This window comes from Leiobunum rupestre, chromosome 1 (assembly GCF_980474605.1).
Source record: "Leiobunum rupestre chromosome 1, qqLeiRupe1.1.hap1, whole genome shotgun sequence".
In the NCBI taxonomy this organism is placed as follows: Eukaryota; Metazoa; Arthropoda; class Arachnida; order Opiliones; family Sclerosomatidae; genus Leiobunum; species Leiobunum rupestre.
The window spans coordinates 36,046,886-36,070,162 of record NC_143384.1 but is presented as its reverse complement, the minus strand read 5'-3'; the positions used below and the strand labels follow the sequence as shown (position 1 = coordinate 36,070,162).

Genomic DNA, 23,277 nt, shown 5'->3' with positions numbered 1-23,277 from the left:
ACTCAAACATCTGGCGTTATTTTTCGTTTCAACTTTTTCGGCCATAAGCTATTTTTCAAGACAAAAAAGGTACGTGTTAGTATATTGAACGTCTTCTTACTCTTTTGATACGGAAATAAGGCCATATTTGAAAAAGCTTGGCCGTTCCTCTTTAATAAATAAAAACCCCTTGTTAATTATGTTATTAATAAAACGCATTAAAAGAAATTCAACCGTAACTAGGCCAAAATTCGAAATTCCCACCGTTGATTTAGCGGAAATTCGTGTCTTTCCGCGAAATGCACTAGATATTTTGCATTTCTTAATCTGCAACTGAGTATAAATGCAATTTTTTAAAACGATATAAACATGGCATTTTCTTTAAAAGGTTAAACTTTATACTAGTGATGTAAGTCAAAAAATGTTCCGTGGAAAATTTCCCGCTCGGAAAATTTTCCGGAAATTTTTCCGTATTTTTCGAAAAAAAAATAAAAAAAAGTTTTCATTCCATGATTAGTCTAATATATTGTTTGCAAATTGAAATAAAGCGGTATTTTCGCCTCATTTTTTCGAATCTGAAAGTAAAACTAAACCTCTAGACTAGTTTAAACTGATTAACAATGTAACGCTATTAATGTTTTGAAGTATGTTTACTGATATTAGACATTTTATATCGATAAAAAGTTAAAAACATTAAAAACCCTTAAAATGTAATTTATGTTTCAAATTTTTTTTTTTCCGATTTCTGGAAAATTTTCCGCATTTTATTTTTCCGGAAAATTAGCAACACTACTTTATACTTTAATTTAGTCTATTGATATCTAATAATAATAATAATCAGCTAGGCGAATACCCAAGGCACCACCTTAGGCCTAAGTCATCAAGTGACACTTTTGAAGCCATTCATTCAGGTGGCCGGGTGTTTGTTTTTTAAATTTCAATTTAAGTATTTGCTTTGAAGTTGGCTTTTCTTGACATTTTCAAAAAGTTACTATTAATTCACAATTGATAATTCAATTTCCCTTTCCTCAAAATTCGCTAAATTTAAATCTAATGGAAGTTTATTCTCCAAAATCTGAAACAATCCCGAAAACTTTGAGTTCATAATGCTTTAAATTCCCTCTGAATTATCCAATTTTTCCGTTTGTGGACTTTCAGCTCGACGTTTAACGTTACTCCGTAATATCTAGGTTAGGCGGTTTTCCAAGTATACGCTAAGTAACGTCGACAATGCGTAGTGGAGGGCGGGTAAGAAGCGTTACGGAGTAGAGGGGCTCGCCTAGCCTTTAGAGTCGAGGTTAGACCGAGAAAATTTATGGCTGACGTCCTCCAAAACTTACTTCGTCCCGATCGGCCAAAGCCCAAAATATAAATGGACTTTTACCTTTTATCAAATTCCGGGAAACGTTGTAACCTTATCTGACAATATTATCAAAGGTGACTTGGCAAACCGGTATTTCTAAGATTTCGGTACCAAGTGGGGTTGATTTTTTTAAAGAAGCATTACCTGATAGCGTAAATGGTAGATTTATACGTAGACCGCGACTATTCGGTGTTTCCGCCCAATGGTGTCAGCTAAATACGTCGCGTATTGGTTTTATTTTCGTAAACAAATGGGAAGCTCGATTTGGCGGAAGACAAAACGGTTTTAGAGCAGCTGTTCCTCCAGCGCGTCGGCCTTTTAAAGCCGAAATAGTTTCCTCCGAATTTAGGTAACCTTGGGAACACCAGGGTTTTGGGTTGACCTATTAAGGGAAACTTCGGGATTCGATACCCTAAACTTTAAAACCAATTTTTGAGTTAAATTAAATTTTACGCCGATATTTTGATTACTTCTGAGAGTTTGCAAAAGCGCGCTCTATAAAATCGGCCCAAAACCGGCCAAACTTTTCATACAGACTATAGAGCTAGTTCAGCAGGACTGACAACATTTGTTATTCTTTGGTTTAAGTGAATTCGGCTTATGTCTTGTCTTTATATGAATATTTTAGAGACGTACCCATAGATATAGGAAACGTATATAAAGGTCTAGATAAAATATTTCAAAGGGAGTGAATACGGAGGTGACATCTAGCAGAAAGGCGTAATTTCTGCAGGCTATCCTTATAAGGCGCTATCTATCGGTAAGAAAGCTCGTGCTATCGTCGCGAGAGCCATTGTCTCCTGCTTAAAAATTATACTAAAAGTCACCAACAGATGGTGTCTAAATAGACTGCAGCCTGCGGAAATGTCAAGCCCTTAGTACTAAAATGCTAAGAGAGCTCGCGCTCTTGGTCACGTGCCTTCCTCGGTGTCTGCTAGGTGTCAATTCCGTATTTTATGTTAGGCTTAGACGCCCCGAAATTTATCTAGACCTTTATATACATTTCTTATATCTATGGACGTACCTTTTAGGAGTTGTAGGAGGGACCCTAGGACTGGTGTTGAAGTATGTTTGGGGTTAAGAATATTTTCATGATCTAAGTTTCTTTTTAAACCCGTGGATTTGGGACTAGTATTTTGCTTATTTGCCATCATACATTTATTACAAAAATCATTTAAAATAAAAAAAACGGCGCGGAAAGCCGGAAATTAGTGAAGCCTAGGCTAGCAACTATGCTACTCCTAAAAATCGACTGCTCTCAATTTCTTACGGGTTTGCCAGATAAATATTTTTCTCTCACACAAAAAACCCGGCCAAACCTTCACCGCCTCCGAACTCAAAAGGGGGAGAGCACCCCACACCGATTTTATAGAACGCTCTATCGAGGAAATTTAACTAACTTTCTTTATTACGAAAGCCCTAAAATATTTTGAACCTCAAAATGTCATATTGTCAGATATTTAAATGCAATTATTTAAAAAAAAATCATACTATAGTGTCAGAGGTTTCAAATCAAATTATTATGTCAAAGATTTATATCAAATTATTTTTTGAAGAAATCATTGATATTGTCAGACATTTATTATGTCAAAGATTTATATCAAATTATTTTTTGAAGAAATCATTGATATTGTCAGACATTTAAATCAAATTATTAAAAAGATTCTTCATCGTTAGAGATTTAAATCATTAAAAAAACTGATAATGTTTAAACCATTTTTAAAAAAAAAATCATTGATATTGTAAAAAAAAATTAAATTAAATTATTTAAAAAAATTATCGATACAGTCAGAAATGTAAATTAAGTTATTTTTAAAAAATCATAGATATTGTCAGAAATGTAAATTAAGTTATTTTATCATAAAAATCATTGATATTTTCAGATTTAAATCAATTTTTTTTATAGAAATCATTGATATGGTCAGAGAGTTATATCAAATAATGTTTTCAAGATATCATTTATATTGTCGCTTTGGTCCCATTCGACCAAAATCCCATTCGTTCGAAAACGATTTAACATTGAGTCCCAATCGATCGAAAATACCCCAATTGTGCGGTTTACAGCCCAATTTTGCACGTTTATATTATTTTTTATAGTACATCAAATTTCGTTTTTATGAGACGTTTTTTAAATATGTTTACTTCTTATATAAATAAGTGTTTCGAATTGTTCGAATTATTGTATTCTTGATATAAATAAAAAGTTCAAAGCATAAATATATTTATAAAAGCGCGCCACCCTAGGGAAGTGAGAGACTAACCTAACCTAACCTTACCGTTAGTACACCTGTAGCAATTTTGTTTAGGTATAACGTTTTTGGCGTACCCTGCTATATCTCGGGGCAGAAGTAAAAAACAAAACAAAAGGTCCCAATGAACCGAATCCGCCTTTTGGGCTATATTTCGGAAACATATTGAATTCGGTCGAATGGGAATATACCTTTTGTCAGAGATTTAATTCCAATATTATTTCCTTATATTAAATTATTTAAAAACAAGTTGGCAAGCCAAAATATACCTCTCCTCGGAAGAATGGTCCCTAGTGGTATTAATTTCTCGACACGACCCCCAAAGATATCTCCGCAATTCAGAGTTATTTACGAAAAACGTATTCTCCGTTCAAACCCTGCCCGGTATAAAATTTTAATTTTAATTTAAATAATTGAGACGAAATAAATCGAGTTTAATTTATTCAGAATATTATAAATTAAGTAGTTACAACAGCGAGTTAGACTTACACAATGCACAATTGAATTCAATCCTTTTTACTGTACATGTTTATCAGTTGAATATAATACTAAGCAAATTTTAATGAAAGAAATATCTACAGATGGTATTTGTATTTTTCTCACTTACGAAATACTTGCCGCATCTTTAACGCTCATTTTATTTCAACGCTCGTAGACTTCCAGTTGACGTTGTGACACACATCGCATGAAAAAGACCAATGCGCCGTCCAATTTCCAATATCGTATAATGACTCGCACACCCAGGAAATCATTGACTGCGTTAGAAATCGTAGATATCCAAATATCCACACCAAATATATTTACAAGAAGCAAAAACCTTACCATCAACAAAGCACAGAGAGCCACTTGACTAACCGCCAGCTCTTAAAGCAATTAACGTTAAATTATCTCCTTTGAATTAACACAACTATATATAGGTCGTTAATAATACCCGTAAATAAATAACAAAAAGTAACAAAGTGGACCACCCACAGGGTCTACCCTTTAACCCTCTTATCTCGGCTGACTGCGCTAAAACAAGATTTAACCTTTAAAATTTCATTCGTAAAAAACCCAGATTTGGCCTTCATAAATTCATTAATAAAAAAGACTTTATTACCTATTATGCTTACGATGCGTGTCTTAATTTCAATGAACCTAAGCAGCTATCGGTGGTTCTGTGGTAGAGCGCTCGACTGCCAAGCCGATTGGTCTGGGTTCGAAACCTGGGTGGCGCATTTGACTTTAATCAATAGAGAAACGCTAAATTAGAATTTCTTCGATGCAATAATTTCAATTTCAATTCTATTTCAATTAAACCAAAATTTCGTACTCTATTAAATACGCTTCCGATAAAGCTGAAGGTCTAATTTTCAATAAGGCGTAACAAGTGTCGGTGGTTCTGTGGTAGAACGTCCGCCTGTCAAGCAGGAGGTCTCGGGTTCAAATCCCGCCCGATGCGATCGCAAATTGATACTAAGACGAATACCGTGTACAACTGGTGGAAACCCTGCCATTGGACGTTGAGAGGTAGCATTACACTCAGCATTCGGTCCGTCCCAAAGTCATTAAGAAGAAGTTGGAGAGAAAACGCCCATATAAACACAACAGACTCAACATGCACAACCATCAGAACACAAACACAACAAATTCAACACTCACAACCTACGCATAAACATTACAAAAACGTAATACACCAAACCATCACGACGGTGAGCGAAAAAACGCCAACCCAACCAAACCGCAAATGCATCCGTTAACGCTCACCGTCACACGGTGGTTTTGCCAACCCTTCGAGAAACTGCGTACGCAGTGATTACACTTTGCACCGAAAATGCGAACGCGTTCGCAGGCCTGACCCACAGACTCACAGACAGATACGGTGGTTGTATAACCCCTCCTAGGGGACTTTGTCCCCTCGGAGAGGTAAAAACCATTGATATTATCAGAGATTTTAATAATTTTTTTTAAAATCCATTAATAATGTTAGATTAACTTGAAATAAAGTAATTTTAAACGATTGCCTGTACACTCTAGAACACTTTATTTTTAAAAAGAAAATATAAAGTTTACATTACATGTTTCGGCACGTAAACTTTATATTTTTGTTTTTGATTTTAAATTTTTGTTTTTAAAAATAGTGTTCTATAGTATACAGTCAATCGGTGAACATTACTTTATTTCAAGTTTATTATATTTACACTAGTCAGAGTGATATAATTACAATAATAATGTTAGAGATTTAATTGAAATAATTTAAAAAAAAACCATAAATATTGTCCGAGATTTAAATCTATCTATTTTTTTCAAAAAGTATTAATTTAAATCTCAATAATATTTCGGTGTATTTATGAAAATAGTTTTCTAACAACGCAAACTAAAGTCTTAATTGCATTGGGTTGAGATTAATTTAAGTTTAAATTTTAATATATATTACCGATGCATTATTTATGAAAACTTAATTCTGGAAACTCATTCTATTTAAACCATGTAGTCAAGTTATATTCAACGCGGCATATCAGTTTATATTTTATACGTCGCATGTTTAGAAATTCTAATGAAAACTGTATTATTATTTTTATGGTGCATAAATTTCTCATTACATTTTACGTTGCTTTTTGTAACAAAAAATTCTAGACGTTATGTTTATTTTATTTTTATTTTGGTCGTAAAATAAATTGCTTCGACTCAATGGAAGTTATCGTGGCAATCTGGTATCGGGGTTCTTTTGTAGTATGTCCCCAATTTAGCCCATAAAAAGATAATGTATCGTTAATGTTTATAATAGTAACGTAATATCGATTTTTTTATCTTAATTATTCATGGATTCGGAATTTAGGGAGGCTTAGGGCTTATTTCCATTCAATGTACGTCGAAAGTTTAAAAATAGACTAGAAATGTCTACGGGATTTTTTTCAGATAAAAAGTTTTTTTAATAATTTTATTAATATTTTCGATCTTTTTTTATATATATTTAATTTTTTATTCATTTTTATTTTATTTAAGAATTATTTTTTCCGGGTTTTTTTGTTCTTATTTTATTTTGAGACTCTTACGAATTTCTTATTTTATTGCCTTATATAATAATTATGGAAATCTTCTCGAATTTCTGGGTTTATTTTCATTTTTTCTTAATTTTGGATATCTTCTCGAATTTCTTGTTTATTGACTGATTTAAAAACTATGGAAATATTCCCGAATTTCTTGTTTTATTGACTTGATTTCAAAAATATTGAAATTTACCCAAATTTCTTGTTTTATTGACTGATTTAAAAACTATGGAAATTTACCCGAATTTCTTGTTTTATTTAGTGATTTTAAAACTATGGAAATTTATAATTAAAAAGGAAAAACACCTGTGTATATGTTCATTAAGAATAGTAAAAACAACTTTAATTACACTGTGCAATTAACGTTGTTTTTACTATAATTTATGTATGGAAATTTACCCGAATTTCTTGTTTTATTGAGTGATTTCAAAACTATGGAAATTTACCCGAATTTCTTGTTTTATTGAGTGATTTCAAAACTATGGAAATTTACCCGAATTTCTTGTTTTATTGAGTGATTTCAAAACTATGGAAATTTACCCGAATTTCTTGTTTTATTGAGTGATTTCAAAACTATGGAAATTTACCCGAATTTCTTGTTTTATTGAGTGATTTCGAAACTATGGAAATTTACCCGAATTTCTTGTTTTATTGAGTGATTTCGAAACTATGGAAATTTACCCGAATTTCTTGTTTTATTGCCAAATTTTATTATGAAATCTTGACAAATTTCTGGTTTTATGGCCGATTTCATTATTTTTGAAATATTTCCAAATTTCCAATTTTCTAAACGACGTTTTGGCGAAATCTTCTAAGAACTTCTTGCTTTCGTGATAATCTGAAAAAAACTTATTAATTCCATGCAATCCAAAATCAGTGCTAGTAGTTCATATTTAAATTTTCCTGTCGTGGATAGTTCTTTTTTAGCCGGGATATCCGAGCCCTCGTGGTCCACGCGACCCCGAGAAGAGCTTCCGAAATGGAAACCAAAAGAAAACCACGGTGCACGGTTGGTTCCAACTATTCGAACTAGCCCACGCGAATGGGGGAAGACAATAAGAAGCTAAATGCCGATGTCACGCTTATTTCCTCGAATCGAACTCCGATTGTTGAATCGCTGGGAAAACTTCTGGTTTCCTTGGAAATGGGGAGAGTGGGGGCGGGGATATTTCCCCCGTTGGTTGTCGGAATTTGCCTACTCAGCTCGACAAGTGATTTTGGTCGGGCCTTGGCTGCTTAGCCCGCGGGAAAAAGAGGAATTGCTTGTCGTCCGAATTGCGGCGTTGCATGCGAAAAAGACATTGGCCTTCTCCGTCCCGGAAAAAGGATTTCTATTACGACCACTGTAGATGATGTAAGAAGGCCTTGACTATGGTGTTCCGGATAGAGATCTCGGGTTTCAACTTCTATTCCCTTTTTACATTGACATGGCAGGTCACCGACTAGTTTGTATCGCTGCTCAGGATACATTCACCCAGTACCATTTTAAGAACTTTGTAGGCAGTAAGACCGTTGTAGGTTTTGGTCACTAATACCTTTGTAGGCCCTGGGAACTAATACCATTGTAGGCCCTGGGAACTAATACCTTTGTAGGCCCTGAGCACTAATACCTTTGTAGGCCCTGGGCACTAATACCTTTGTAGGCCCTGAGCACTAATACCTTTGTAGGCCCTGGGCACTAATACCTTTGTAGGCACTAAGACCATTGTATTTTCTGGGCCTTTGTAGGCCCTGGGCACTAAGACCTTTGTAGGCCCTGGGCTTCAATACCTTTGTAGGCCCTTAGCACTAATACCTTTGTAGGCCCTGGGCACTAATATCTTTGTAGGCCCTGGGCTCTAAGACTGTTGTAGGTTTCGGGCACTAATACCTTTGAAGGCCCTGGGCTTTAATACTTTTGAAGGCCCTGGGCACTAAGACCTTTGTAGGCCCTTAGCACTAATACCTTTGTAGGCCCTGGGCTCTAAGACTTTTGTAGGCCCTGGGCACTAATATATTTGTAGGCCCTGGGCACTAATATATTTGTAGGCCCTGGGCACTAAGACCTTTGTAGACCGTGGGCACTAAGACCTTTGTAGACCGTGGGAACCAAGACCGTTGTAGGTTCTGGGCCTTTGTAGGCCTTGGGCACTAATACTCTTGAAGGCCCTGGGCACTAAGACCTTTGTAGGCCCTGAGTACTAATACCTTTGTAGACCCTGGGCACTAAGAACTTTTTAGGCGCTATTTCTAAGAATACAGTTTTTTACTTGAATGTTTTCACACTCATAAACATTCGTAGGCCCCTTCGAACCATCGTAGGCTCTGGGCACGGTGCCCATTGTGCCCATTGGACGAAACGGCCCTGCATTCACCACACTCATCTCTAAATTATGTAGTGCCTTGGTTTGTAGCCTAGTTGATTACTATAATTAATGTGACCAATAATTATTTTTACCACAGAAAATTATAAAATAATAATAAAAACACATTTTAACAGATAATTTTCTGATTTGGGCTACTTAAGGCATATTTGCAATAAGCATAGGTATTTTCAGATTTTTTTTGGAATAATTAATTCGAACATTGTAAATTCAGTATAAACTAAGACTAAAAATTTTTTAGCTTTCAAATGTAATTTTCCTTTATAAGCCACTATTTGCCACTTCTTGACAATTTTCCACTGTTGGCCACTGGCCTGGACCTTTCTCCAAAACGGTTGCTTTTTAGAAATACTGATTATTATTGTTTTATTATTGTAAGATCAGAATACTGCCAAACGGCAAACTAATTATAGTCTTTTGTAGTGACTTCAAAATCCTGAAAAACCTTTAATGTTGTAATAATGACAATCAGCTATAGGCTAATACCCAAGGCACAACCTTGTTTACTTGATATTTAATATTATTTTTGTTATTGTAAAATCAGAACACTACCAAATGGCAAGCTAATTAAAGTCTTTGGTATAGTGACTTCAATAACCTGCAGAACGTAAAATGTTCTATAAATAATAACAGAAGTAAATGAACCGAAATTATCAGACTGCTATACTCCCCATGTTGGAGGTGTTTTCCTTATGAAGTTACATTTTGACCTCGAAATTGAAATTTTGCGCGCTCCTAGACCGAAAAAAAAAAACGATTCTGAGCGCTATTTCGATAAATTCGGTTCATTTACTTCTGATTATAATAATAATAATAATATTCATAATAATAATAATCAGCTAAGCTAATACACAACACAACACCGAGACTCTTAAAGACATCAATTCATGCAGCAAGGTTAAATTGCGTAGGAGGGTGGTGACAAGCTTTTCATGCCACGCGAGCCAACAGCTCCCTACACTTACAAAATACCGTTAACGTCCACAAGTGAATATGGAAGGAGAGACCTAAGAACTCTGTAAAAATACCATTTAACTAGTGGGAAGTGACCTGGGGAACTCAACGCGAGTTTCCGTACAGTGCGAGGCGAAAGCAGGGTTCGAATTAAAAAAAAACACAAAAAAAACCCACTTAAAAAACCCACTTAAAAAACCCACTTAAAAAACCCACTTAAAAAACCCACTTAAAAAACCCACTTAAAAAACCCACTTAAAAAACCCACTTAAAAAACCCACTTAAAAAACCCACTTAAAAAACCCACTTAAAAAAACCCCATTCAAAGTTTTGAATTTTAAAAAACACGAGTGGAAAATTTTTAGATATTTATTATCTTAGACATTTAAAAATATTCTTACAACTTGTAAAGAACTTAAAAAGACTAACTTACTAAGAGTAAGATTTATATTACTTTTATTATCTAAACAACCTTATATCTAAATCTTTATAGAGTAATGGCACTGTGACGTCCTAGTACGTCACCCATGCTCTTTCCTATAAATAAAAAATTGGCGACCAAAATGGCGGCCATGGCCAAAGCTACAGAGTGTTACTACTCTATTAGACTATTAGCCTATTACCAGTGTTTTGGTTCAGCGCGGAAATATCTATAGACTTTCACAAGTTTCATTACCTTTTCACATCTAAAATTGTAAAATTAAATTGTTATTATATTTAATAAACATAACATATTTAATAAACATAACATATTTAATAAACATAACATATTTAATAAACATAACATATTTAATAAACATAATATATTTAATAAACAATAATAATTTTATGAACATAATATATTTAATATTTTTAAAATAAAAAACCCAATAAAACCCATAAATACCCAATAAAACCCGAAAAAACCCAAAAAACCCACTGGGCTGGGTATTTTTAAAAACACGGGTTTTTTAAACCCTGGGCGAAAGTGCCCATTCCAACACCTAGCTAGCCTTAATGAAAACGTTTTCATTAAAGGGAATATGACGTTTCATATTTATGGTGCGTCATCGAGGTTTGCATTTCTGCCACTAGATTTATCAGAAACTAACAGGCCCGGACTGGCCATAGGTGGTCAAAGGGCCGTGAGGCCGTCTAGCCTGCATGACAATGTAGTGTTTTTGTGGGAAGTAGGGGCCGACGTTTCTAAAATGCCCGTGCCGGTTTTAGGTCCCAGTCCGGACCTGGAAACTAAGGTAACTGGCGCCATTTGTAAGGATGCACCGATATATCGGTCTATTTTACTATTATCGGTATCGGCCCATACTGGCTTAAACGAAGCCGATAAAAATATTTTCAGGAAAAACATTTAAAAATTAGAATATTCTCGATTAAATAACTAATGATAATACTTGATTTGATTGACCGCGCCACGGACGCCCGATTTCAGAAGCTAGATTACACCTTTTTTAAGACAGGGGGTTACGAGTGTAAACAAATAAAAAACAGCCATATTCGATTTGTGGTAGAAAATATCATAAATGTAATGGTGTAGGCCTATAATATTATTACATAAGTGTGACACTTAATTCCTACTCATCACATGCAAAAGTTTTACTGAGAGCTTTTCGCAATACAGACTGCATAACGAACTTCGTCGCCGTTTTGCGTCCGCTCGCTAACGCGTCACATGTAGCGCCTCGCTAGGGGGAGATTTTCTTCTTGTGATAACGTCACAAGAAGAAAATATTCCCCAAAGTGACAAACTTTTAGATTCATATTATAGACTTATGAAAATAAACATATTCGGATATGCTCTAGCAAACCTTTTTTCATGAAAATTGGAATAAAATTAAATGGTAACGCAGTGCACTTTACCATCTTTTACAATGAATTTAACATATACACTACTGTTAATATCGGCCGATATATAAGCCGATATTATCGGCGACGAATAGCCGATATCGTTGCATCCGTATTAATTTGAGTGTGTGTGTCGTTTTCTTCGCAGATCCAACGAGCTTCTTGTCGTCGCGAGCGTCTCGTAGCTCGGAGTGAGCGGAGAGGGAAGGAGCCCGTCAGATAGCACATCGGTGGGCGCTTTCCCTTCAGCGAGCGAGTCCCCGAGTTCGAGTCAGTCGGGGTTGAGTCGGTGGCCATGAATTTGGAGTCATGGCTCGCTCCGAGCATGTTGAGTCGCCGCTGCGGGTCGCACGGCTCAGTTCCTTTCTTCTTGCTGCTTCCGGTGACGCTCTTGTGGATGCCCGACATCATGTTCGGAGGGCGCCTGCTGACCACGCTGGCCACGCACGGCCAGAAGGTGCACCAGGAGGGACAGATCATGCTGGGCGGCCTGTTCCCCGTCCACACCAAGGGCACCAAGACCAAGTGCGGCGCCATCAACCGCGACCGCGGCATCCAGAGGCTGGAGGCCATGCTGTACGCCATCGACAAGATCAACGGGGACCCGGGACTGCTGGGGAGCATCAAGCTGGGAGCCACCATCATGGACACGTGCTCCAGTGATAGTTACGCGCTGAACCAGTCGCTGGAGTTTATCCGCGCCTCCATCAACACTGTGGACGCCACTTCCTTCCAGTGTGACGATGGTTCGTCCCCCAAGCTCAAGTTCTCCAATAAGGCCATTACCGGGGTCATCGGCGGATCTTACAGCGAGGTCTCCTTGCAAGTCGCCAATTTGCTCAGGCTTTTCAGAATTCCTCAGGTCAGATTTATACAAATCGTGTGTCGCATCCATAGATATAAAGGGTATTTCAAAAGGTTATGACATTTTTGTTGTAAGGGTTGAGTTTAAGTTAGCCTGTTTTTCCCCATTTTTCTACGATGAGTTAAAAGAGCGCCAGAGAGCTTCCAAGTGTGGCCTACTAGCCCCTGGAAGTAGGCTGCAACAAGCTTAATGTAGACCTATATGAGATATGAAATTTCCCAAAAGGAGACGTTGCAATACCATTTCGATTTGCCATGGCACCCGAAAATGTTTTTGACCACTTGAAACAAAAAAATCTCCATTTAAAAAAGCATGAAATTTTCTCAGTTTCACAGGGTATATTAATTTTACGATTTTTTTTTAAATTGGAATATCACGAAATGGTTAATTTTTACCACATTTAGGTAAATTTCATAAAGTTTGGGTAAATTCGGACATTTTTGGTATAGAATTTGCAGAATTTTTAGGTAAAATAAGTAAAAAATCTTAATTTCGTTTGAAGTGTTCAAAAACATTTCCGGTGGCCATGGCAAATCGAATGGCTAGTGCAACGTCTCCCTTTGGGAAATTTCATACCTCATATAGGTCTACATACGCCCGACTTTGAACAAAATCGGCAATAAACAACTCCTTGTAAGTAGCCATTTGGGGAGTTTGGCTCTATGAGTAGTTGAAAGTCCACTGAAACTTTAAAAGTATAATATTAGTTTTATTTATCGAATCAGCATGTAGCTGTTAGCAAACGCGACTTTGAAGTTCAAAGCAACCACACGTTCTGCTAAGTTCCCAGCCAGTTCTATTGTCCCTGTCTAATTACTTTGGGCTCGCATTTGGTCGTTATAATTACGAATAATAATTCTTCTAAACTTATCGACTGTAATATCTCGCTGAAACTTTAAGCCTTAATCGAAATTTGAAGATCTTAATAAGCTCTTGTCTGCACCCTTTCTATTTGAAGACGAGAATGAATTTCGATATTTTATTTTGAAACTTCAAAATACTTTTGGAAAATATTAATTAATTCGCTTAGAAATTTCCAGCGTTCCGAGCTGAGGTGGCCAATAGATTTGGAAAATAATGGGTTTTCCAGGAATTTACTGGCCAATGTAGAAAATAGTTGATAATACAGAGTGTTTCAAAAGGTGATGCAAAAATGTTAAGGAGTTGTAGGGGATGAGTTGAGAAGTATGCCTGTTTTTTCCCCATTTTCCTACGATGAGTTACAAGAGCGCCAGAGAGTTTCCAAGTGTGGCCTACTAGCCCCTGGAAGTAGGCTGCAACAAGCTCAAAATCAAGCACCAGGGGAATGCGAACATTAAGGTTTGGGTTCGTGTGATAGCTAGTAAGCCACACTTTGAAGCTCTCTGGCACTCTTTTAACTCATCGTAGGAAAATGGGGAAAAACAGGCAAACTTATCAACTCACCTCCTATAACTCCTTTAAGTTTTTTATAACCGTTTGAAACACCCTATATATTTTTTCTGACAAAATCGTAAAAATTATTTTCTCAGATTTAACTTTTTTTGACATTTTTTTGGGTATTGAGGCAAATTTAAGTATAATGTTACTAATCTTAAATAAATATTTAAAACATTTCAATCAAACTAATTGTTTTTAGCTTTTTACACACAATGTTCCTTTGTTATCCACTATTTGTCACTATTAGCCACTATTAGCCATTTTTGGCCATATTTTATACCTTTTTCCATTGACTTGGACTCTTATGAAAAAAGAAGGGTTACGGTAAAACTGAAATTACAACAGCTTTTACTGACTTTACTAAAATCTTGGTTTCGGGCTATTATAAAAAATGAGCCATTGTTAATAATTGAAAGCTATTCTTGCTAGGAATGTTTGTCTAATTTAGATCTGTTCAGAGCTACTTGGATCTAAAAATTGATGGCGCATATCTTTCTAATTGGAACCGAGTCTCTAAGCCCAATTGTTGTCGAGTTAAATTTTGAATGACCTTGACGACATGATTCAAGGTCATTGCTCTGTGACCGGAAAATATCAAATTCCACTAAGCATCCATAACCTTTACGCCAAAACTAGTCTATAGAAACGGGTTTTTTTTTAAAGTTTGAGGTTTGAATGCAATATCTGTCCATTGTCACGCAGGTGAGTCCGGCGTCGACTGGAACTTCCCTCTCGGACAAGACTCGCTACGATTTCTTCGCGCGGACAGTTCCTCCGGACACGTTCCAGGCAGTGGCACTAGTGGACTTGGTTCAAGTCTTCAATTGGTCCTATATCTCGGTGGTTTCGTCCGAGGGTCAGTACGGCGACTCGGGCTTGACCGCTTTCGTCCGAGAAGCCCGCGCCAGAAATATTTGCATCGCCACCAGCGAAAAGGTTCCTCATTCCGCCGGCGAGGTAAGTCACCTTTGCATATCCATAACTTGTCATCTACCCTATTTTACTAATATATTGCCTGTAAAATATGTTCAGACTTTAGAGTATTGAGGGTTTTTGTTACACTATCTTCGCGAAAGATGAGAGATTACGATTAAAAACGGTATTTTAACTGGAAATCAATGTTATTTCTACTCTTTAAATTATAATTAGAGAGATTAAGATTAAAAACGGTATTTTAACTGGAAATCAATGTAATTTCTTCTCTTTAAATTATAATTAGAGAGATTACGATTAAAAATGGTATTTTAACTGGAAGACAATCAATGTAATTTCTACTCTAAAAATAATAATTAGAGAGATTACGATTAAAAGCGGTATTTTAACTGGAAGACAATCAATGTAATTTCTACTCTAAAAATAATAATTAGAGAGATTACGATTAAAAATGGTATTTAAACTGGAAGACAATCAATGTAATTTCTACTCTAAAAATAATAATTAGAGAGATTACGATTAAAAACGGTATTTTAACTGTAAATCAATGTTATTTCTACTCTTTAAATTATAATTAGAGAGATTACGATTAAAAACGGTATTTTAACTGGAAATCAATGTAATTTCTTCTCTTTAAATTATAATTAGAGATTACGATTAAAAATGGTATTTTAACTGGAAGACAATCAATGTAATTTCTACTCTAAAAATAATAATTAGAGAGATTACGATTAAAAATGGTATTTTAACTGGAAATCAATGTAATTTCTACTCTTTAAATTATAGAGAGATTACCATTAAAAACGGTATTTTAACTGGAAATCAATGTAATTTCTATTCTTTAAATTATAATTAGAGAGATTATGATTAAAAATGGTATTTTAACTGGAAATCAATGTAATTTCTACTCTTTAAATTATAATTAGAGAGATTATGATTAAAAACGGTATTTTAACTGGAAGACAATCAATGTAATTTCTACTCTAAAAATAATAATTAGAGAGATTACGATTAAAAACGGTATTTTAACTGGAAGATGATAAATGTTATTTCCGCTCTTAAAATTATAAATATTTATAATTACTTATAATAATCCCAAAATTAAATACGTTAAATAAAAATCTACCATATTTAGTGAAAATTCTTTCCTCAAAAATTAATAACAATTTTGGGAAAAATTAAAATATTGGAAGCGTTTTCGTTAAATCATAGTTTCTGGAATGTTAACGGTCTTGCCCCTTAACTCAAAAACGATCGTAAACCCCGAGGTAAACCCCGACCTCAGAATTCATATAGTTGTTCCCGTTCTGTCATTTGGCCAGGGCGAATTTGGGAGACAGCAAAATCGAAATGGCGTTCCTTTAAAGGATTATACTTCAGAAATGAATGCTAAAAAATTCCTCATTTGGTGTTGAGATAGTGCAAAGATAATATAAACAGCTCGTACCTTACATTCTAGTCAAAAGCGCTTACCCACTTCCCTCTGAACTCAGAAAATATTTGCTCCATAGTCACCATGGCAACCAGTAGAGGCGTGCCGACGGTATACGGCGCCCGGTTCAAAATTTTTGAATTGGCGTCCCGCTATATTCAGAAAAAAATTATAAATAACATTGATATTTTAAAGATAGGAGTGCTTTTGACGCCCCATTTATGAAAGACAGCTTGGCGCCCGGTTAAAAATGTACCCTCTGAACCCGGGTCGGTACGCCTTTGGTAACCAACTATAGGCCGGAAGTAGGTAATCGCTTGGTTTCGAAACTGACAATCGGGAAGCTCTCTGAATTCCAATATAGGATACGGAGTTTTTATATCATCTTTGGATAGTGTAACAAGACTTGATAATCTAAGGACGTAGGACAGTTAAGAATTGTTGTTAAAAGTAGGCAGATCCTTCATTAATACGTTGTTTTCGTTTTCTCCCCTCGTTCTCGTGGTGATTCGCGCGTGATGGCGGTTGTTGTTATCGGCGATGGTTGCAGGATACCTTCGACGCGATCTACCAGAACATCCAGCAGAAGACGAACGCCAAAGGTGTCGTTATGTTCGCTCGCGGCGAGGACGCGAATGGGATGTTGCTGGCCGCCAAGCGCGCGAAGGAGCGCGGCTACGGGACGTCGGACCTGATGTGGGTGGCCAGTGACGGCTGGGGCAAGCAGGACAGCATCGTGCACGAGGTCCAGGACGTGGCCGAGGGTGCCGTGACGGTGGAGCTGCTCTCGAACCACGTCAGGGAGTTCGACGAATACATGCGCCAACTCAACCCGTCGAACAACACGCGCAATCCCTGGTTCGAGGAGTACTGGGAGAACTTGTTCAGCTGCAAGTTGCCCAAGAACTTGCTGACCGAGGACAGGGAGAACACCAGCATCAAGAAGTGCTCTCCCAATCTGCGGCTGGAGGAAAGCGTCGGCTACAAGCAAGAGTCCAAAGTCCAGTTTGTGATAGACGCAGTGTACGCGATGGCCCACGCCCTGCACGACGCCTGGGTGGACTTGTGCGTTCCGCCGGACTACTGCGAGGACCTCAAAAACATAGACGGCGGACACTTCTACACCACCTATCTGCTCAATGTCTCCTTCGTCGGTGAGTACCAACACGTTCCCATTTATATTTTCGTTTGTCACCTATAGTGTTAAGTTCAATTGCCATCTGCCGGCATACACGTACTCTCGAAATACCTTTTATTTATGATAGTAGCTACGTTTTCAATAGTTTCTCCTCGCGCCATCTGTTAAAGTAGGTGGTTTCTTTTCGCTTGTTCCGGGATTTCGGAGTAAGGCTATGACGTCATTTTACTCCGATTCTGTGCTGCCGAATTAAAAACGTTTTTCCAAAATGGCTGCCTGTGGTTCTTGAAGCGGATAAATTCTGGCTAGCAGATAAATTCTGGCTAGCAGACAAATTCTGGCTAGCCAACGTCCCACTTTCCCCCAACGCCCCACTTTCGTACACGACCTGGAATACCTGGAAAACCTGGAAATACAGGGCATTTTAAAATGTTTCCAAACGGTCAGGGAAAAGTCAGGGATTTTGAAAATGATTCCCAATGGTGAGGGAATAGTCAGGGAATTTTAAAATGGTCCAAAAATGTATTAAAAATACGTAATACGCATTGTAATTCGGCCACCTGAATTAATGGCTTCAAAATTCGCTTGATGACTTAGGCCTAAGGTGGTGCCTTGGGTATTAGCCTAGCTGATTATTATTATTATTATTATATTTTTCAAGATTTTTACCTCAAAACAATAATGAAATCTACAAAAATGGTCCGGGAAATTTTGCAATTTGGTCAGGGAAAACCTGGAAATGTCAAGGAATATAATTCCAGAAGTTTTGTACGAACCCGGTTTAAGCCAACGTCCCACTTTAACTGAGAGTCACTTTATTATAGTTTATATTCCAGTTTAAAGAGAAACCAGTGTCGAATTTCCCAAATCTGGTTGGGATTTAAAATCCCGGACCCAACCTAGATAAACGTCCGACGCGATTCTGTCGAGAGAATTCCGCCTCTTAGACGAGCCAAGTACCGACTTCGCTGTCCATCAAAACCCCCGCGCTACGGACATTCCGGACATACCCCAGTCGTCATAAAAAGCCAGCCTCGCGAACGGCGAATAACCGGCGCATTCCAGGACGGCGACTCTGTCAATTAACGACGGGCAATCGAACGGCCGTTTATGGGGAAGCTAAAAATTCCAGCGACTTTAACTAAGCCACCAAATGGACCTTTATACTTCATTAAATTTCCTCTTTAAAGACCTATTATGGCCTTTGTAGTCGCTGTACGTCCTTCCAGTCGATCGCCGTTAAGTCGGACTTACGGGGACCCGTCTCGTTGACATCACGCTAGTTTGAGAATTAGTTTTATAGGCCTTTATACGAGGAGGACTTTACGACGCCGTGTTCTTCGGGGCTGGTCGTCCAGGGACTTCCGGCCTCCGCTGTTTTAAACTCCATCTAGTGGCTTTTTTATTGGACGCGGTAATTGCGAGGGAATTTATTTGGCGGGTTTTAATTTATTTTGCTTTGATGAATAGTTCCAAGTTCCGCGGTAGTAACGGCGAGTTTACCGCGGTTCATTATGGGGTAGTTTCAATTTAAACCACGCGCTGTCTCGCTGTTGGACGGTGTCTTAGGCGGTTGGACGGTTTCTTCTGGTTTATAAGACACTGTATTGTGATTTTAAATCCAGGATATTCTATTTGAAAAATATACTTTTCAATAAAGTAATGAAAATGTGCAAAAGAATTGGCGTAGCCATGCCAATTCTAAGCATTTATTTAGGATTAACTAAATAAATCAGAGTTGTAAGTCGGGAAATTTTCTGTAATAAAGATCCCGCTTGGAAAATTTTCTGGAAGATTATTTTGGGGGTTTTAAATTGTCATGGCGGATTATTCAACATAACTTTTAATTCTAACAGGGCATGATTTCTTTTTGATTTGATTCAAAGCTACCAATGAAATCACAATCTTTTTGTTTCTAGTATTTGCGCAGATTGGATTTGTTACCATTACGTCAATTTCGTCATCATTTCATATTTCATTAAGAGTTAAAAATAAAAGTCTTCGTTTGGTTCTATGATTCGTTCCTCGAATGTCCTTTCGGGGTAGGTGCATTTGTTCGAATTTCATTCGTCCGAACGGTGGAACAAATGTTCGAATTTCATTCGCCCGAACCGCCGAAATAACAAATGTTTCAATTGTTCGAATTGGACAACTTGTTTGTTTCATTCGTCCGAATCGGTAGCATCACTTTTCCGAATTCTGGCGCTAAATTAGTATTTCTTATTGTTGTTTTGTTGTGGATATTTTAGGTTAGGTTAGGTTAGGTTCACGGTAATGTTACTATTTTCTTATATTAACAATATTTAAAAAAAAACAACCAATTCCTAATGTTCGAAAAAACAGACAAACGATTATTCGAACAAATGAAATTTGCCCGTAAAGTTAACATAAATTGAACGGCTAAATCACCAACAAAGGTTGTGATAATTTTTTCGGGCAAATGAAATACGTTTTCGGACCTACGATCCTGTTTTACGGCATTCGAACAAATGATCATTCGGACATTTGTACCACCGTTCGGACGAATGAAATTCGAACAAATGTACCCAAATAGTCCTTTCGACTGTGAAAGCAGTAGAAAAACAGACGACTACTCGATTTTTTTCCAATTTTCCAAAAAGTCGTTCAGTAAAATCTGACGTCACGTTGCTCAACAGAGCACAACGGATAAAAAACAGTTTTGCTTCTGATTGCTATTACTGAACGCAGCCCTCTAGACTAGTCTAGAATTGAAACCCTTAAAAGGTAATTTTTGTTTCAATTTTTTATTTTTCCGATTTGCTGAAAACTTGTCGCATTTAATAATCTAAAATAAATGAATACATTATATAATCTAAGGTCAAATCTTCCCAAAAATCCTGAAATTATGTTTTAGGCAGATTCGTGTGTTTTTAAATACATTTTCAAATTTATTTGGAATTATTTGCGGATATTTTTATTAATATGTATAACGAAGAATATATTTATTTACACTTTGGCATCATTGTCTAGAAATAATCAGATTCCACAATAGTTTAGGGAAAATAAACTTGCAAGAATGTATTTATTTATATTTAAGATGAATGGCTATGTGGAAATGATCGGCTGGTACCATGCTCCCCCTCGCCCACGTGTGTTTGAAAACTCGGAACTACTCTTTCCGCGTTGAATTTGCAAGTTCCCTCCCCACGGATTAAAGAGTTTTTTCCGAGTTCTTCGGTTTTCCCTTTCCATAAAAACTTGTAGAGGTTAACGGTAATAGTGAGTGTAGAGAGCGGTTGGCTCGCGTGGCATTCGGGGCTTGCCACAACCCTCCTACGCATTGTAACCCGGCCACCTGAATTAATGGCTTCAAAAGTCACTAGGTGACCTGGGCCTAAGGTGGTGCCAAGGGTATTAACCTAGCCTAGTTGACTTATGAGATACTGAGTTGATATGATTGATATTTAAGAGGAGGCGCATCCTGGCAGAGCGTGAAATGGTTTGCAAATTGTCTCAACATAATCATTATCCCCAAGTAGAAAAAATGCATTCTTGGTATAAAGAAACCAGTTTCAACAACCAAAATAACATTGAAATTCCACATACGTAACGTACCCGCGCTTTGGCTATAGTAGACGTCAATCTAATGGCCAATATCGACAGAACAATAGAAAGTTTGAGGCCATCGCCACCAAACCCCCAAAAGCCCCATTTCGTCCCTTGTTAAATATAAGCTTCGTTCAGCCAAAAGACTCTCCGCTAAAAGTAAGCGGAACCTGCCGTAGGAATCCGCAGCCGCTCATCTGGAATCTTGCCCCTGAGGAATCGAAACAGCCTTTACCCCCGACCGTCACCTATAAGCTTTCTAGGTAACGGTATAGGACACAACCTGGGATTTGGTAAACCCTTAGCGCAGTTTGAAGGGGGGTATTGTCATCAATTTGAGTCGCGGCTCTGTATAACGGTGGGGTTTGGGGTTTCGGGCTGACGGCTTGTCAGAGTTGGCAGTGTCAAAGTGAGGGCCACGATTGACCGACGTGGTACAGCCGGCCACGCGACGAGGCCTTTATTTCGGCCTGCCAAGTGAACTACACGACTCGCCGCCACTGACTCTAATGGCTTTAATGGCTTCTAGTTCTTCCAAGAGGCTTTTCACTTTGTGTTAAAGAAAGAAAAGACTTTTGCTTCTGTTCGAAGAAATTAGGTTCGTTTTATCCAAGTTCTGGCTACCTTGTTATTCGTTGGGGTTTCAGTGTGCGTACGAATGTTTAGCATTTGTTAAGCGATAAATAATATTAATAATAATAATAATAATCAGCTATGCTAATACCCAAGGCACCACCTTAGGCCTAAGTCATCAAGCGACTTTTTAAAGCCATTAATTCAGGTGGCCGGGTTACATCAAGCTTCCGCCAATACTAACTCGCGACATGACAGTTTAGATCGTTGTATAAATTTAAAATATTCCTGCATACCACCGACTTAATGAAGTTGGGGGAATCAGTAAAATAATAATAACATTAATAATGATCAGGTAGGCTAATACACTTCAGGGTTGCCACGGTACCTGGAAAACCTGGATTCCTGGGAGAGTCAGGGAGTTTGAATATGGGTATAAAAATCAGGGAAGTGTCATAGAATTTAATTTCGGTTGCAAATAGGAAACTTTTAATAAAATATAGGTTAAAAAATACAAAATCTTGGCACAAAATAAGTCAGGGAAAATCTCCAGAGATGGTCAGGGAAAACATGGAAAAGTCAGGGAATTTGATGGTGAAAAAACTGTGGCAACCCTGTATATGGCAAAATCGATCAATGGGAAGCTATCAACGGTTAAAATATTACAATTAAATGGACCAGGGTTAAGTTAGACCGTTTTTATTTGAAGTAACGCGGTACTTCGGAACATATGCCTTCGAGAAAATCCCATGTATTTTTAAATGGAAATTTTTTGTTTTAAGTGGTCAAAAACATTTTCGGTTGCCATGGCAAATCGAATGGGTAGTGCAAAGTCTCCTTTTGGGAAATTTCATATCTCATATAGGTCCACATTACGCCCGACTTTGAACAAAATCGGCAAGAAACACCTCGGGTACCCTCCTTGTTAGTAGGACCTAGGAGCAACAAACACAGCACCCCCAACACAAGGAGAACGCAACCCGTCAAAAGTCGTGCATTTTCACGCGTACATTTTTCATTGGTTAGACGTTTTAGCACCTGCTGCCGTCGGAAGGGGAAAATTAGGAAATTATATCCCCCCCCCCCCGCCCGTAAAACGCTCAGCGTAAAGGTTCATCCAAAGGAATTTGTACACAGCACTGCGTTGTGTTTGTTGCTCCTAGGTAGTAAACTCACCTCATTTCAACCTACCGCACTCAATATTATTTTGGTTCATCAAACAGAAATCCACCCAAAACAAACGGTCTTCAATATGAGCAGAAATAAATAGAACATTTACTCTCATACGAAACGTCCAGAAATGACCGGTGGCCAGTTGGTCGAAAGACATTGGCTATAGTTGGCCGAGAATAGACGACCGAAGAGAAAAACTAGCTATTTAGAGAAACAATATCCGGGAACCAAGCCTTCTGCGCCTAAGGATGACATCCATAGCCAGCCCTACGCTTACCTTTCCGTTCCAGGCGCGTCGGAAACATACAAACCGTACCTCCGCCCCGCCTTCTACCAGCGCTACTCGGTTACCCCCGTAGCCGCCTTATAAAAAATGGCCCAGTGGTATCCTATTGCGT

At 37.5% G+C, this 23,277-nt stretch overlaps 1 protein-coding gene across 3 annotated transcripts in view; it reads left to right on the top strand.

The window, feature by feature from the left end:
* LOC149962227 (metabotropic glutamate receptor-like) overlaps positions 1-23,277 on the top strand; it is a 331,639-nt gene that overhangs the window by 224,098 nt on the left and 84,264 nt on the right. For all 3 annotated transcript variants that reach the window (XM_090179170.1, XM_090179168.1, XM_090179175.1), the window contains exons 6-8: positions 11,928-12,641; positions 14,766-15,020; positions 16,979-17,582. In XM_090179170.1, coding sequence (XP_090035296.1) covers positions 12,075-12,641; positions 14,766-15,020; positions 16,979-17,582 — 1,426 coding nt within the window. In that variant the 5' untranslated portion in view covers positions 11,928-12,074. The remainder of the gene's footprint in view (positions 1-11,927; positions 12,642-14,765; positions 15,021-16,978; positions 17,583-23,277) is intronic.